Source organism: Hemicordylus capensis, chromosome 1 (assembly GCF_027244095.1).
Source record: "Hemicordylus capensis ecotype Gifberg chromosome 1, rHemCap1.1.pri, whole genome shotgun sequence".
Taxonomy (NCBI): domain Eukaryota; kingdom Metazoa; phylum Chordata; class Lepidosauria; order Squamata; family Cordylidae; genus Hemicordylus; species Hemicordylus capensis.
In genome coordinates this window covers 353,524,601-353,539,312 of record NC_069657.1, presented here as the reverse complement: position 1 = coordinate 353,539,312, position 14,712 = coordinate 353,524,601, and the positions used below count along the sequence as shown (strand labels likewise).

The following is a 14,712-nucleotide window of genomic DNA, read 5'->3' as shown; positions in this document are numbered from 1 at the left end:
AAGGCAGATTGTCCGGTAATTTTGAGAATGGATTGACTCCTGTACTCTTCCCCAGCATGATATATCAGACACTACAGTCTTTACAGCTTCTATGGTGCAGAAGTTAAGATGTGCACCTTAACTTGGAATTTCCGTGCTTTTTAGAGCACAAGTGGAAATGTAAGCCCATCATAACTCATCTTAAACTAGAAATTTTTTTACTAGATTTCTAGTGCCTTGGGCACATTGTTCCCCCCAGGGATTCCTCACAGTCTTTGAATCCAGTTCCTCTTTCACTTCTTTCTTTCACTTCTTCTATTTTGTCATAAAAGCTAACTTATGCAGGCAATCTTGTCTCAAATAAACTGTAACCACGTTTAGATTTTGAATGCATTCTGCTGCTCCTCCTAAACAATCATGGACTGATGTTTCAAAGAAAGACTGTAATTGTTTTTGCATCATTCAGGCTGTAATCCTAAATATTTATTAAGGAGTAAGCCCCACTAAAACCAACAGGACTTACTCCTGAGTAAAATGCTTAGGATTATGCTGCATATCAACTTACAGCAAACATAACATCCCTTTTTAAAGTTATGAAATTGTGTTGAAAACTTGCTTCCAAAAATAAGTGGCAGAGTGCAAGTGGAATTGGAAATATGGTCCATCTATATGGGGTGAAGTGGGGAAACAGAAAGGTCTCTTGGCCAGACTTCTATAGTTCTCTGTGGTGAGAGAATCCCATTCTCATTATAGCAGAGTGCACAGAGGCACAACACAGCAGCATTTAGTTAGGCATGCGTATATGCTGAGAGTAAAGTAACTTGGAGCCAATTCATAGTTTCCAATCAATATATAAGGCATTTATTAAGGAACTCCATTCTAGATAGGAAAGTGAGGAGTTAGGATCTCTAATCTATCTATCTAGCTGGATGCAGATGTATTCTGCATCTTCTCTGCACACATGGTGCAGGGAGAGAGGCTTGCCGTGTTGCAAGGTAGAAGAGCAGGTAGGGAAGAGAGAGAGGAAGGAAGTTAATCCCTGAGATTAGCAATCTATATATCCAAAGGGATAGTGTCAGAGCAGTAGAGAAGGGATGACCAATGTCTTGACCCTCTAGCCCTCTGACTTACTAGTCTGTCCTCCACTGTCTGAGACAAGAGACAGCGCAAAGTCCTTTAACTTCCAACACAGACTTCTATAGGTCTCTCCCAGAACTTATTTCAGAGCCTTCAGCAGATATTGCCATCACTTCTTTAAGATTTAGTACAGTCATCCTGTACCAAGCGCGGGCTTCCCTATTGCGGATTTGAGTATCCATGACAGGGAAATTGTGACCCATCTTGCCAACCACGACCTGAGTATCCATGGTTTGGCAAGATGTTTTTGGAAATTGGTAGGAGGGGGGGAGTTTTTGGGAATTTGGGGGGAGATGGGTGATTTCAAGAGGTCAGGGGTCAGAGGGTGATTTTGGGGGGTCAGGGGTGATTTTTTCCTAATTTTTACTGTATTTTGTGGCCATTTTATTTATATCTGTGTAAACTGCTGTGGAAACTTCTTGTATTGTATTGTATTGTATTGTATTGTTTCATGACCACGATTCCCCTACCCCCCTCTTTTCAGTGCATTGCTATTGCTTGGCAACAGTGAATTTGCCAACTGCGAGGTTTTCCAGGAACAGAACCCTCGCAGTTGATGAGGGAGGACTGTACCCTGATATCCAGCAATCTGACATCCAAAAATGTGCTCTTTTTAAAACAGAAAGCTCAGATTTTTCAAGAAACTGCTGGCTGTGCTGGATCCCATGCTGGAAGGCAAATTATATGAACTACCTCATGACTACTACAACTATGCAGTACATATGAAGCTGCCTTATACTGAATCGGACAATTAGTCCATCTAGCTCAATATGCTTTACTCGGATTAGCAGCTCTCCCAGCAGCTTGGGCAGAGGCGGGAGGCTTTCCTAGCCCTCCTCCCCAAGATCCTTTCACTGGAGATGTCAGAGATTGTTTGACCCTGAGACTTCTTGCATGTGAAGCATGTGCTTTGGCCTCTCCCTGGGAAGTATGGCCCTGTCAGTTAGCATTCCTACTTTGTTCTCCATCTTTCTCTCCTTCTTCTGGCCCCTCCCCATCAGCCAACCATATTGCAATTAAGTTCTTTGCCAGACTGGAATCTTTCTATTTATGGTGTTATGCCAAGTCCACAGACAAAGGGCTTATCAGGTCAGACCAGAGTAGGAGAATTAGGAGGTGTGGGTAGAAAAAGTAGCAACAAGAAGGCAATTAAAATAATGAATAAATAGAAAAGAGGGGCTTCAGGAGAGAATAAAAAAAGAAGTAAATAGGAGAAGCAAAGACAGAAGATGGCGTTAAGCATAAGGATGAAATGCAAGACCAATTTAAAGACGAGGAATGGCAACAAACAGGTGTACTGAAATGGAAGAGTCCTAGTGGCAAGGGAAAGGGGGTGGGGGACAACAAAAATCATATATAACCCCAAGAACAGACAAACCAACTGCTCTGTATTATTTGTACACACAAGGAGTCATGTTTCCCTTGGGTGGTAAGAATATGCAGGCTGGAGAAAAATGATTGCTTTTTACAGAAAGCTGAGGTGGTTTGAAAGAGGGTTTGCAGCTCAAGATGTGTACACTTGCCCTACTTTCAACTCTGATAAATAGGTTTTGCAGGATTTTCTATTTTAAAAAAAAACAAAAACTCAACACCTGCTTTACTTGGGCCAGAGGTAACAGAAGAACATAACCCATTGGAAATTATTATTCTTTCCTACTACTTACAACTTATAAATGATTGTCTCCTCTTGTTATCACACCTCAGTGAAGAGCTGACACATGGTCTAGGTATGCACATTGGGCGTTGGAGTGGACAGGGATCTTCCTAAAACGTGAAAACTAGGGGCAGGGTGGAATATGGCAACGGCAAAGTACTGCACCTGTACACACCCCAGTATTGCAGAAGGTTGCTGGCGAGACCTCCCTGGATCTGCTTTTCAAATTCAAATTTCAAATTCAAATTTTTCAAATTTCTCCCTGGATGTGCTTTTCAAAGCCAGCGTGGTATAGTGGTTAGAGTGCTGTACTAGGACCGGGGAGACCCGAGTTCAAATCCCCATTCAACCATGATACTAGCTGGGTGGCTCTGGGCCAGTCACTTCTCTCTCAGCCTAACCTACTTCACAGGGTTGTTGTGAGGAGAAACTCAAGTATGTAGTATACCGCTCTGGGCTCCTTGGAGGAAAAGCAGGATATAAATGTAAAAATAAAATAAAATAAAATAAAATAATAATAAGCTAAAGTCAAAAAATCCATAACAAACAGCAAGTGCCGCCTTTGTAAAGAAGCAGATGAAACAGTGGACCACCTAATCAGCTGTTGTAAAAAGATCACACAGACTGACTACAAACAAAGGCATGACAAGGTAGCAGGGATGATACACTGGAACATCTGCAAAAAATACAAGCTACCTGTAGCCAAAAATTGGTGGGACCATAAAATCGAAAAAGTTGAAGAAAATGAAGATGTAAAAATATTATGGGACTTCTGACTACAAACAGACAAACATCTGCCACACAATACACCAGATATAACTGTAGCCGAGAAGAAGAAGAAAAAGTTAAAATAACTGACACAGCAATACCAGGGGATAGCAGAATAGAAAAGAAAGAAATAGAAAAAATAACAAAATACAAAGATTTACAAATTGAAATTGAAAGGCTGTGGCAGAAAAAGACCAAAATAATCCCAGTGGTTATTGGCGCCCTGGGTGCAGTTCCAAAAGACCTTGAAGAGCACCTCAACACCATAGGGGCCACAGAAATCACCATCAGCCAATTACAAAAAGCAGCTTTACTGGGAACAGCCTATATTCTGCGATGATATCTATAACTGCAGCAACAACATTGACAATAAAATTCAGCCATCCCAGGTCCTTGGGAAGGACTCGATGTCTGGATAAAAACAAACCAGTCAATAACACCTGTCTGACTGTGTAAACAAGAGATAATAATAATAAATTACCTAGTAAATGCAAAGGAAAATGATTACACTTTCCAATCAATCTGGAGCCAGAATAGCTGAAGAGACTACCTTGACTCACATATACATACCTGTTTATGTATATACACTAAGAGAGGAGAGCTGGTCTTGTGGTAGCAAGTATGACTTGTCCCCTTAGCTAAGCAGGGTTGACTCTGGTTGCATATGAATGGGAGAATACATGGGTGAACACTGTAAGATATTCCCCTCAGGGGATGGAGCTGCTCTGGGAAGAGCAGAAGGTTCCCAAGTTCCCTCCCTGGCATCTCCAAGATAGGGTGAAGAGAGATTCCTGCCTGCAACCTTGGAGAAGCCACTGCCTGTCTGTGTAGACAATACTGAGCTAGATGGACCAATTGGTCTTAGTATATGGCAGCTTCTTATGCTCCTATGTGTGCTCAGGTCAATGAGACTCTGTTCCCAGTGGCACAGCAAGGTTGGAGGGGACCCTGGGACAAGATTTGAGGCCATATTGACATCATCAGGTCACATTGGCTTGGCGGGAGAGTAGCTGTTGTGGAGTTGGGGCCAAGTGCAGCCATCAAGATGGCCAGAAGCACTTCTGGGCACCCTGCCTTCGCTGCCCTCCTTCACTGGGTCCTCTTGTTGGGACACAAGTGCTTCTGGCTGCTCTTGGCCACGACTCCACACCAGCCACTCTCCAGCAAAGCCAATGTGGCCTGATGATGTCATCTAATTGGTAAACCAGGGCTGCTGCTTTATTGCTGGTTTAAACCAGCAAGAACAGGCCTATCTTAAAAGGGACCACCAGTTCTTGATGGGATCAAGGCAGCTCTGCCATGTTAGCACACTGAATCAACACAGCTGCCATAGAGAGACTGGCACGAGTTGGGCCAATCACCCAGTGAAAGGGAGGTGAAGGAGGTGACAGTCCCTGAAAATCCTCCTCTCATCTCTATGGTAGCTATGCCCCTGCCCGCTCCATGTTCCCCTGCTTTCATAAGTGAAGGTGGTGGCACAAAGGACAGGCCTTCTTGGTCCTAGTGCCATGACCATGAAGGCAGGCCTGCCTTGCCCAATCACTGCTCACCTTATGAATGGTGAAAAGCTGGCAACTGAGTTAGTAGTACTGGTCGGCTGCTGCATATGCACTGTAATACTGGTTTTTGTGCAATGCTTTCTTTCCTTTTGTAATGTTGCAGTAGTGGCTCTTTGTATTTGTGGTTTTTATATTGTGTTTACATTTGTTCTTAATATTTGTTTGTAAGCTGCCTCGGGAGGACCCCTTGGGGACTGAAAGTGCAGAATATTATTAAATATTGTACATAAAGAAAATACTGGCCTGACTGTATTCCATGTAAATAAAGACCTAATAATAATTCTCTGCCTCACTTTTGTCTTTCAATTTTGGTTTTGAGAACATTAGATAAAAAATACTCTATAACCAAATTGTTTTCTAATACTTATTTTGCAATCATTGTGTAATAATTTGAAGGCTTGGGGCTTCATCTTTATTATCATGAAGCTATACTGTACATGAGACTTGTGAAAGTGATCTAATTTTTCCCTGTGAATGCAGCTTACTCTTTATTCTGAACGGTTTGAAGAATTCCAGAAAACACTGACAAAAAGCAACGAGGTGTTTGCCAGCTTCAAGCAGGAGATGGAGAAAGTGAGTCGTGCCTTACATTTCTAAAATCTATTTTTTATGCTCTCTGTTTGGTTATTGAAGAATGCTGAATTTTCTGCAGATCCCTTTAGTTTTGGTTATCAAGACATACATATTTGCTTCCCGCAACCAACTAGAAACCAGTCATTTTGTGGTGAAACATGATGGGATCTATTAGGAACCAAATACAGTTTTGATATTTTCTATATTACTGATACCAATTCTTATTTAGTAACACAACTGAAGTAACTGAGGCCTTTTCCTTCTTTTAAACCCAAGGGGCTTAAGATCTAGTCAATAACCATCTGGCCTGCGCAAATAAGTCGAAACACCATATTGTGGAGACTTTCCATACTATATCACTTCTCATTGTACAGGGGGATTGTATTGGTACATGCATGTCCCAAAGCAGCATAGTGGGCTTGGCCGTGGCCCAGGGACAGACTGCTGCTCAACCACACTAGCCATGGCCCCTGCATTGGTGCCAGACACATGCCAATGAGCGGGCATGGGCAGCACCAGGAAGAAGGGAATGTGTGGCCTCTTGCCCATTCCCAGCTGGGTGCTTGCTTGCTTTCCCTCTCACACTGCAAGTGAGAACATAAGTGTTGGTTGAGAGCAGGCGAGGGGCCGCACATTGTGATCCCAGCTGGTGAGTACTTCGCTTGCCGGCTGGATGCGGGAGGGTGGCGAGGGGGTGCCATAGCTGCCCCCAGACCCCAATGGTCTGGGGACATTTGTTCCCCCTTTGTCCAGTGGTGGCTCCATCACTGATGCTCTACTTCCTTGAGAGGTTAGAAGTTTCAGGAAAAACACTACTTTGAATTCCTTGATCACTGGAGAGTTTTGATCACTGGATGCACTCATTCAGGATCTATTGGGAAGTCATTTTTCCTATCCGAATACTTCAGTTCCTTAATTCAGCATAGTTAAGAAATCTACTATTACTGGCTGACATACTGTGCAAGGGAATGAGGGCAGCTGGATCACCATCTGCGCCTCTGTGTGCATGTTAGTGCCAACGATGGGACTGCGCTGCAGATCAGCAGTGCTCAGCAGGAAGAGCTCTGTGCGTGGAGTTGGGCAACATGGCACCCATTAGTTTCAGTGGGCATCACTATATGCAACTGTGTGCACGTGAAGCAGCTGAGGGGACAGGCAAGCTAGGAACATGGGCTGACATGCCACACAAAGATCGGCAGAGCCAAAAGAGGGGTGCGCACACTGCTACTCTATAGCACACACCTGTGCTGCATGTGGAGGCGGGGCTGCTCCAAGCCTGCTACGCATTGTGTCAGTGCCATTGCGACGCCACTCCCACCATTCCCAGTGGGAGGAGAATTGCAAGCTTGGTAGGCACAAAGCAGCCCTGCCTCCGCAAGCAACACAGGTGGGCTGCAGAGTACTGCACAGCAGCATGTGCGTTCTTGGATCTGCAGTTTCTTGGGTGGTAGGTCAGCCATGAGAACTGCTTCCTATCCCAATGAGGGGAGTAGTAGTTACACTATTGTGAAACCAGCCACTGACATCCTGCAATCCTGAAACTGCAAAGTTTCATCACTGCAGTATGGAAATGGCTCTCAGATTTTAGAGCCAGTTTATACATGCAACAGAATCAGGAAAGAAAACAGGTGACTGTTCACACTATTTGTGGGTTCTCAGTAAATATTTCTGTTTACCCTGTAACACTGCTTCAAACCCACAAATCAAAATCAGCAAACATTCAGGGTTGCTGAAATATTAACTAACACCTTTCTATACTGTTAAACATAAAAAAATGTTCATGTTTGATGCCAATAACTTTTCATTGCGACTACTAGGCACAATCAGTTATTAAGTGGTGTCCATACAAGAACTATTAAGATAGGTCCATACTGACATAAACACAAGGAAAGTAAGTTGAACTTTTATAATTATAGTGAAAACCGGACATTCCTACTGTGAACTTCGCATTTTCCCTCTTCTCTAGATGACAAAGAAGATGAAAAAGTTAGAGAAGGACACAGCTACATGGAAATCCAGATTTGAGAACTGCAATAAAGCTTTATTGGACATGATTGAAGAGGTGAGAAAATCTGTCCCTGAACATTCTTTTCTTAAGAGGCAAGAGTATCACCACATTTGTTGATGTGGTTAGAATGGTTAGAGATGTAAAAAGATGGTCACTTGTGGAAAGTCTTGGGCAAGTGAATTGTAAATCCATGTTTGTTTGTAGCTAATGTTTGACACCTAATAAATGGAGTGACAAAGAGGGGTAAGATAGCTGTTGCAGGTGGGAAGCTAGGGGCTGAAGCATTTAAGAAGGCTATAAGGTAAGTCCTAGTTCTGAGACTGTACAGCTGAAAGGATGAACAAGTGGGATATTTACTGGGGTATTTTGTGGCTTCTGGGATACAGCCATGAACTCTAATAAATTTTTATATATGACATTGAGTGTGCAAAAACAGCACACTTTCTTTGAGCAAGTTAAGCAAATAATAACAAACCAAACAAAAGAATGACAAGATTTCAGTTCCTGACCTTAAATGCAGTCCTTGCAAACTAATGGAGCTGGGCTGGCCACATACTGCAGAAGAGAACATCAGAGGATATACACTGCATGCTATAGCTGGAACTTCCTTGTCGTTCCCTCCCGCCACCCCATCATGCCAGTAAATGTTCATTTCTGTAACACTTGGCTGGGTACATAGAAATACACACATTGCAAAAAAGGCTCCAGGGCATCAAAAGCCTGATCTCTGTAAAAGACCAATATCTGTAAAAGACCTTAGCAGACACACTTTGCAGAAGTGGTCAAGCAATGGTATGATCTTGGGGTTACTTTTTAAGCAAGGTTTTTAACATAAAGAACAAAGTGGGGAAGGAAAATTAATCTGGCCCCTGAGATGGTTCTGTGCCATTTATCAGCTTGGCAATCTCCAACCTTTGCTTTCTTGTTCTGTCACAGAAAGCCAGGAGGGTCACAGAAACTGAGCAGTCTGTGGTGAAAATGAAAAAGCTAGAGAATCTTTGCAAAGCACTGCAGGAAGAAAGGGATGTATTGCACAAAAAAATTGTTCTTGTTCTATCACAGAAAGCCATGAGAGCCAAAGAATATGAGTGCTTTGTGGTGAAAATTCAAAGACTAGAGAATCTTTGCAGAGCACTGCAGGACGAAAGGAATGTATTGTACAAAAAAATAAAAGAAGCACAGTTTCCGGGGGAGAAAGAGGAAGAGGAAGAGGAAGAACAGCAGACTGGACAGGAGGACAGCCTGATCACTGATGCTGATACAAGCTCCTCTATTACTAACCAAGCTGATGCTAAAGTGACTGTAACTAATGAAAATATTCTGGATGATCTGGCTTCAGCTTTCATGGTGACCCATCACATGGAAATGCCCCTCATAGCCACCAACAAAGAGAGTGATAAAGAGTCACACGACCTGCAAACATGTAGTCTGATTGGTTCCCCAGAATCCCTCTTAGCCACCAGCAAAGAGAAGGATGAAGAGTCACATGACCTACAAGCATGTGGCCTGATCTTTCCCCCAGAAACCCTTGTAGCTACCAACAAAGAGAATGAAGAGTCACATGAGAGTCTCTGTCCCCCAGAGCCAGCACTACCTTCTCCCTTGCATCAAGAATCAGGGAATCCCTCCATGCAGCCAGCAGTATCCATGCCAAAAGCAGAGGCGCATCAAGGAGACACATTAGGGCAACCTGTTCAAGAGCATCCAGTGCTGCAATTGCCTGATGCCGACATGGAAGGAGTCGATTAGCATGATGAGACATTTCTTTCCAATACACCATCCTCTCATTCTCTCCTAATGTTATTTTTTTTAAGCAAAGATGTAACTTAAATACATACACTGAGATTTGCTCCTCAAGATCATGGGGCGCCTCTGTGTCATCAAGCTCCATCACTAAAAATGGATGTGCAAGGTGCCCTTTCCGCACATCTGATCAAAGCAAAGTGCTCCCCTAAAACAGAATGGTGAGCCTTCCCCACCCCCACCCACTCTCAGCACAGTGGGAGTGTGCAGCATGGAAATGGCTCTTTAAGCAGGAAGTTCTTCCTACTTGAAGATTCTGCATACTCCATATTTCCATTCTGCATACTCTCAAAACACAGCAATTCAGCATATTCTCAAAGCAAAAATGGGTAGTATTGTTTTGGTTTGCAAGAATAGCACAATGTCATTTTAAATACAGGAAGAAATATGTGTCGGAAGAGAAGGCAGCTGGCAGAACTAGAAAGTGTAAAGTAGTAAGGGGGAGGGCTTCAAATATAATCAAAAGTAGGAAAATAAAAAGGTACACAGTGTTTAGGCTGAGATCTTCAAGCCATTCCCTCCAAAGACAACCCCCAGACTCCAGAAACTAGCAGCTTAAGTACCGTACAGCCCCCCACCCCCCATGGTATTACACAGAACTTGCCAGACAGAATTTAAAGTTAAAAATACTTTTAAGGGAATGGGATGGTTACTGTTTAGGTCACTAAACTGGAACCAAAATCAGATGCTTAAAAGTAGTTCCGTTGAAATCAAGGGTACCTTTCCAAATAATTGTGCTCAGGATTGTGGTGTTAAGTCACTTCAAATCAGAGGTGCACCTACGTAATTTTGGAGCCTGGACCTAAAGTCCTTTGGAGCCCCCCAGGCCCCCCCCCCCGCACCCCACCCACCCCCACTGCAAGTTAAACATCATTTTTAACACTAGGTTCTTGAGGGCACAAAGCACACCACCCAGGACAGACTAAAGATTATTTGGGGCCCCCAGGGGGTGTGGAGGAGTACCTCTGCTTCAAATCATAGCCTATTCACAAAAGCATTAGCATTTCAGACACAAGAGTTGCAGCTTTTGATTCTTTGCTGGTTCCTTACAGATGTGTGTTTGAAAAACTGTTATCGACTTCATTTTTTAAAAAAGCCTCCTTGCCATGTTAGCTTTCTATTTACAAAGAATTTTTGAAGTTGGGTGACTTTCAAAGCAGCAATTATTCATGGAGCTTTTGAAGTGGTACTGATCTATGTGTGCTTCTTTGGCGCATCTGAATCTGCTCTTAGGTCAGATCAGATTATTAGCCACATTCAGCAAGACATGAAAAATCAACATGTAGAATTATAGAAAGTGACAATTCACTGGTACCCCAAGATTTAAGACTCAACAGAACAAATATGGTAGGAACTGGAAAGCCTCAAAATTGCTGAAGTGTTTATCTTTTGTTTTGTAGTGGGTGTTCTTTTGAAGAATTATCATATGTGTTGTGGCATTTTAAAATTGCATACCTATGCTCTTATATTCATATTTTGTATTATACAGTAAGTAATTCCACTAAAAAGCAAACTATGCACATATGTGGCTTGTTCTGATAACGTTGCCCTATATAACTTTACTATTATTATTGAAACATGTATAGCCACAATCCGGCACACAGTTATTTGTCCTTATGTCCCACTCAGTCAAATGGTCATTAAACTTGTAACTGTATACTGGATGATGGGCTGCATAACTTCACCTATAGAAACTTATTTTTTTTAAAAAAATCTTAACTATAACTGTAGAATTCCAGCCTGAATTTAATATTATTTTGCTTGTTGTTACCTTAATACTAATATTTTAAACACTGGATTTGTTTCTAGATCTACTAAAATGTTTTATTTGCTTTCCTGGTCTCCTGTTCATTTTCTAAAATTAAAAAAAAAATGTCATGCCACTCTAGAGAGGTTTTTTGCAGAGACTCTGAAAAGAAATTTACTTCAGGCCTAATAATATTATTCGGTATTGATACAGTACTTTAGAGTGTTCATAATATACGACATACGTTACCTCAATCCGGAATGGAGGGTGTGCATTCACATATCGGCCAAACTTACCCCAAAGTCCCTGCAAACTAGCCACCTAATGGCACAGCCGGGAAATGACTTGATTAGCAAGCCAGAGGTTGCTGGTTTGAAGCCCTGCTGGTATGTATTCCCAGACTATGGGAAACGCCTATATTGGGCAACAGCGATGTAGGAAGATGCTGAAAGGCATCATCTCATACTGTGTGGGATAAGGCAATGGTAAACCCCTCCTCTATTCCATCAAAGACAACCACAGGGCTCTGTGGTCACCAGGAGTTGACACAGACCCAACAGCACACTTTACCTTTTACCCTGCAAGCTATCAGGGAGCACTTCACACATGATTTGGGTTTTTCATTGCACGGTAGAGTGTAGCCTGATTTATAACCAGGGTAAAAAATAAATCTACTTTTTGTGTGGTTTTTTGGAGCAACTTCGAACTCGGAGTAAACTCACCTGCTGTGTGAAAACACAAAACACAAGCCAATGAAGAACACCAATGAGGTAGATCAGCATTAATAACATAGACCAGCATTATTTTCCATATGTCACAGATGGGTAGCTGAGGCACAAGGCCATTTTGTGAGATCGCGGCTGAGGAGAGATTTGAACCAAGGACCTCTGGCTCACAGCTCACTCCCTTATCCATTAAAGCACAGCAGTTCCTAGTAATCAATTACACTCGTAACACTGCTGGTTGGACTTGTGTTTATTTATGTTTCCTGAGAAAAATCCTGACAACTAAGTAAACTATGCACTTGTGCTCCTTCATCTTCCTGACAACTAACAAGGAAGGACCATGGTTCAGTGGCAGTATGGTCCTTAAGATGTAGAAAGCCCCAGGTTCCATCCCTGGCCTCTTCGAGTCAGGCTGGGAAGTATCTGTCTGAAAACGGGAGAGCTGCTTTTAGCTGGTGTTGACAAGACTGGGTTAGTGTGCAAGACAACTCCCTATGTAAAGCTGGTTGGGGGACAGGTTTTCTCCATCAATGTAAACTGGAGTAGATACATTCGATGTGTTCAGCAATTATAAATCTGAAACTTCTCAATAAACATATCCTAATGACTAATTTTTTCACAAGGCATTTCTGGGTGTGTAAGAACCAGTAATTCTCTAAAACATGTTGCTGTGCTAGAAAGGACAACGAAGGAAGGAAGGAAGGAAGGAAGGAAGGAAGAGCCATATTCAGGCCAAGTTCTAGTAGGCTTTTGATCATTCTCTTTTTCCTTAAATCCGTACCCACCACATCAGTCAGGAGGTGCCTACATGACAAGCCAAGTAAATGATTAATAGACTGCGAGCTTATACCTGAGAGCTGATTCAGCTGACACACCTGTAATGCAACATTAATGAAAGGGAGCATTAGCAAGGACACAATGATGTGCACACACACACACACATTTTGAAACCTGGGCACTGATCCAATAGCTAGAAGCTATTGGATGTTACTGCAAACAGAAAGAACTCTCATTGCAAATGGTTTTTGAAGTTTCCTGCTTGCCTTATTTTATACTTTGTTTCTCAAACATGATCTTAGCATTCCTTGTGAAACTACATATAGAAAGATGCAGTAAAGTCATACTTCTGAAAGCCATACAATACCAGAATTCAGATTTCCAGTACTTTGTGCCTTGGCCTATATGCCTCACTCAAGTGCAAGTGAAGGGTGCATCCAACTTTTTAAGACTATATAGGTAGGTGTTGCTCAGTAGTAGTCCCTTACATACAGAAAGTCTCAGGTTTTGTCCCTAGCGTCTGCAATGAAAGTATTTCAGATAGTAAGGCTAGGAATGGGTTAAAACTGACAACTTGGTTTGCGGTCAGTCACTGCTGACTATACAAGCCTAAATAGATCAATGGTCTTATTAAGTACATGGCAACTTCATATGCAGCTATAAAACAGATGTTTTAAAAATGCACATGATTACTATTGGAGCTAGTGGCAGACATGGTCCACAGTGTAACATGGGCAATACAGACCTGCCTGTGCTCCTGCATATCTCTAAATCACTCAATGACTGAGCTGCACAAGGGGGCAATACTAGTACTGTTGGCTCTTGTGCAATTGCATGTTCTGCGCTACTACCATCGGAACATAGGAAGCTGCCTTCCTATGTCAAACCTTTGGTCCATCTACCTCAGTATTGTCTACACCGGGGGTGGAGAACCTTGGCCCTTCAGCTGTTTTTTAACTCAATTATTGAACAATAATTGTGGCTGGGGATGATGGGAGTTGTAGTTCAACAACAGCTGGAGGGCCAAGGTTCCCCACCCGTGGTCTACACTGACTGGCAGCAACTCTCCGGCCCTATGTGGAGCTGCCAGGGAGTGAACCTGGGACTTTTTGCATGCAAGCACGCAGATGCTCTTCCTCTGGGCTATGGCCCCATCCAATAGCACATGGAATGTCTTATAGTGCTCACCCATCAAAATGCAAACCAATGCAGGCCTTGCTTAATGAAAGGGGGCAATTCATGCTCGCTACCACAAGACCAGCTCTCCTCCCCAATGCAGCGTGCAAAGTGCAATTGTCAGCAGCATTGATACTGCCCTCTTGCACAGCACCAGCTTCAGGTGATTTAGATTAGAACTCTGCAGTAGTGCAAGTCAAGATTCTACTGTCTGTGTTACACTGTGTAATGTGTCATTTACTGAATTTACTCACTAATTGTTCCATAATAACAACAATAATAAAGCATAGTAGCAACAGTAGATGATAATAGGGCTCTCATTACTGGACTAGCTAGGATTGTTTTGTTTTTAAAGTGACAGAGCATTTGCTGTACAGAAAGGAACTTTTTGATCAGCATTTCTGCTGATCAGTAACAGAAAGGAGTGAAAAACAGAAGGCCTGAGGCCACAAAGGTAAACAAAAGAAGCGAAAGACAAGGAAAGGAATCCTGGCAGCGGACCGCAGAGATTCTAATGGCCTCCAGGCACTGTGGGTGAGGCAGGTTGAGATGCAAGGACAGCAGCAGCTCCTCAATACTTAGGCTCCCAAATGGCCCATGAATGGATGATGCTAGAGGGAGGGGTTAAACCAGATTACTGAAAATGCATAGTAGGGAAATTCAGGCCTAACTGGGGGCTTGCTAAACAACCATCCCACAGAGACAAATAGGAGTGGGTGCAGAATGGATAGCCCATGATGCAGCAAAGAGACTATTTTAGCATTTCCTTGGGTTTCTGAAATGTCTTGGTGAGAAAGACCCTTCCC

General features: G+C 42.8%; 1 protein-coding gene across 3 annotated transcripts in view; it reads left to right on the top strand.

Annotated features, from left to right (window-relative positions):
• TXLNB (taxilin beta) overlaps nt 1–11,364 on the top strand; it is a 56,072-nt gene extending 44,708 nt beyond the window's left edge. For 2 of the 3 annotated variants that reach the window (XM_053289599.1, XM_053289609.1), the window contains 3 exons: nt 5,578–5,670; nt 7,637–7,732; nt 8,615–11,364. In XM_053289599.1, coding sequence (XP_053145574.1) covers nt 5,578–5,670; nt 7,637–7,732; nt 8,615–9,427 — 1,002 coding nt within the window. In that variant the 3' untranslated portion in view covers nt 9,428–11,364. The remainder of the gene's footprint in view (nt 1–5,577; nt 5,671–7,636; nt 7,733–8,614) is intronic. The other variant, XM_053289619.1, reaches the window with a different exon arrangement.
• The last annotated feature ends 3,348 nt before the right edge of the window (nt 11,365–14,712 follow it).